This window comes from Penaeus monodon, chromosome 23, assembly GCF_015228065.2.
Source record: "Penaeus monodon isolate SGIC_2016 chromosome 23, NSTDA_Pmon_1, whole genome shotgun sequence".
NCBI classification, from domain to species: Eukaryota; Metazoa; Arthropoda; class Malacostraca; order Decapoda; family Penaeidae; genus Penaeus; species Penaeus monodon.
This window is the reverse complement of record NC_051408.1, coordinates 36826283-36826544: the sequence shown is the minus strand read 5'-3', so window position 1 is coordinate 36826544 and position 262 is coordinate 36826283. Positions and strand designations below refer to the sequence as shown.

Sequence of the window (262 nt, the reverse complement as noted above, 5' to 3'; positions counted from 1 at the left end):
CCCCTCCCCCCCTCAAACCAAAAAAAAAAAGCCCCCTCGATCTGAACAAACCACAAAAAAAGCACAAATTAAAACGCTAAAAAGCAGGCGATCCCCACCATCAGCGCCATCTAGGGCTGGTCGACGGACATGCCGCGGCGGAGGCGAGCGAAGTCCTCGAACTCCAGGTCCTCGCCGCCGGTGTAGCCGCTGTCGGGACGGGCCTTGCTGACTCCACCTGCAGAAGGCGAAGAAGGGGATGCTCAGGGAAGGGTCCTGCTGA

The 262-nt window shown here is 58.8% G+C and overlaps 1 protein-coding gene across 1 annotated transcript in view; it reads right to left on the bottom strand.

Annotated features, from left to right (window-relative positions):
- Positions 1-13: 13 nt before the first annotated feature.
- Positions 14-262, bottom strand: part of LOC119588399 (arrestin homolog) — a 3427-nt gene continuing 3178 nt past the window's right edge. Inside the window, exon 7 of the mRNA XM_037937078.1 lies at positions 14-217. Coding sequence (XP_037793006.1) covers positions 111-217 — 107 coding nt within the window. The 3' untranslated portion in view covers positions 14-110. The remainder of the gene's footprint in view (positions 218-262) is intronic.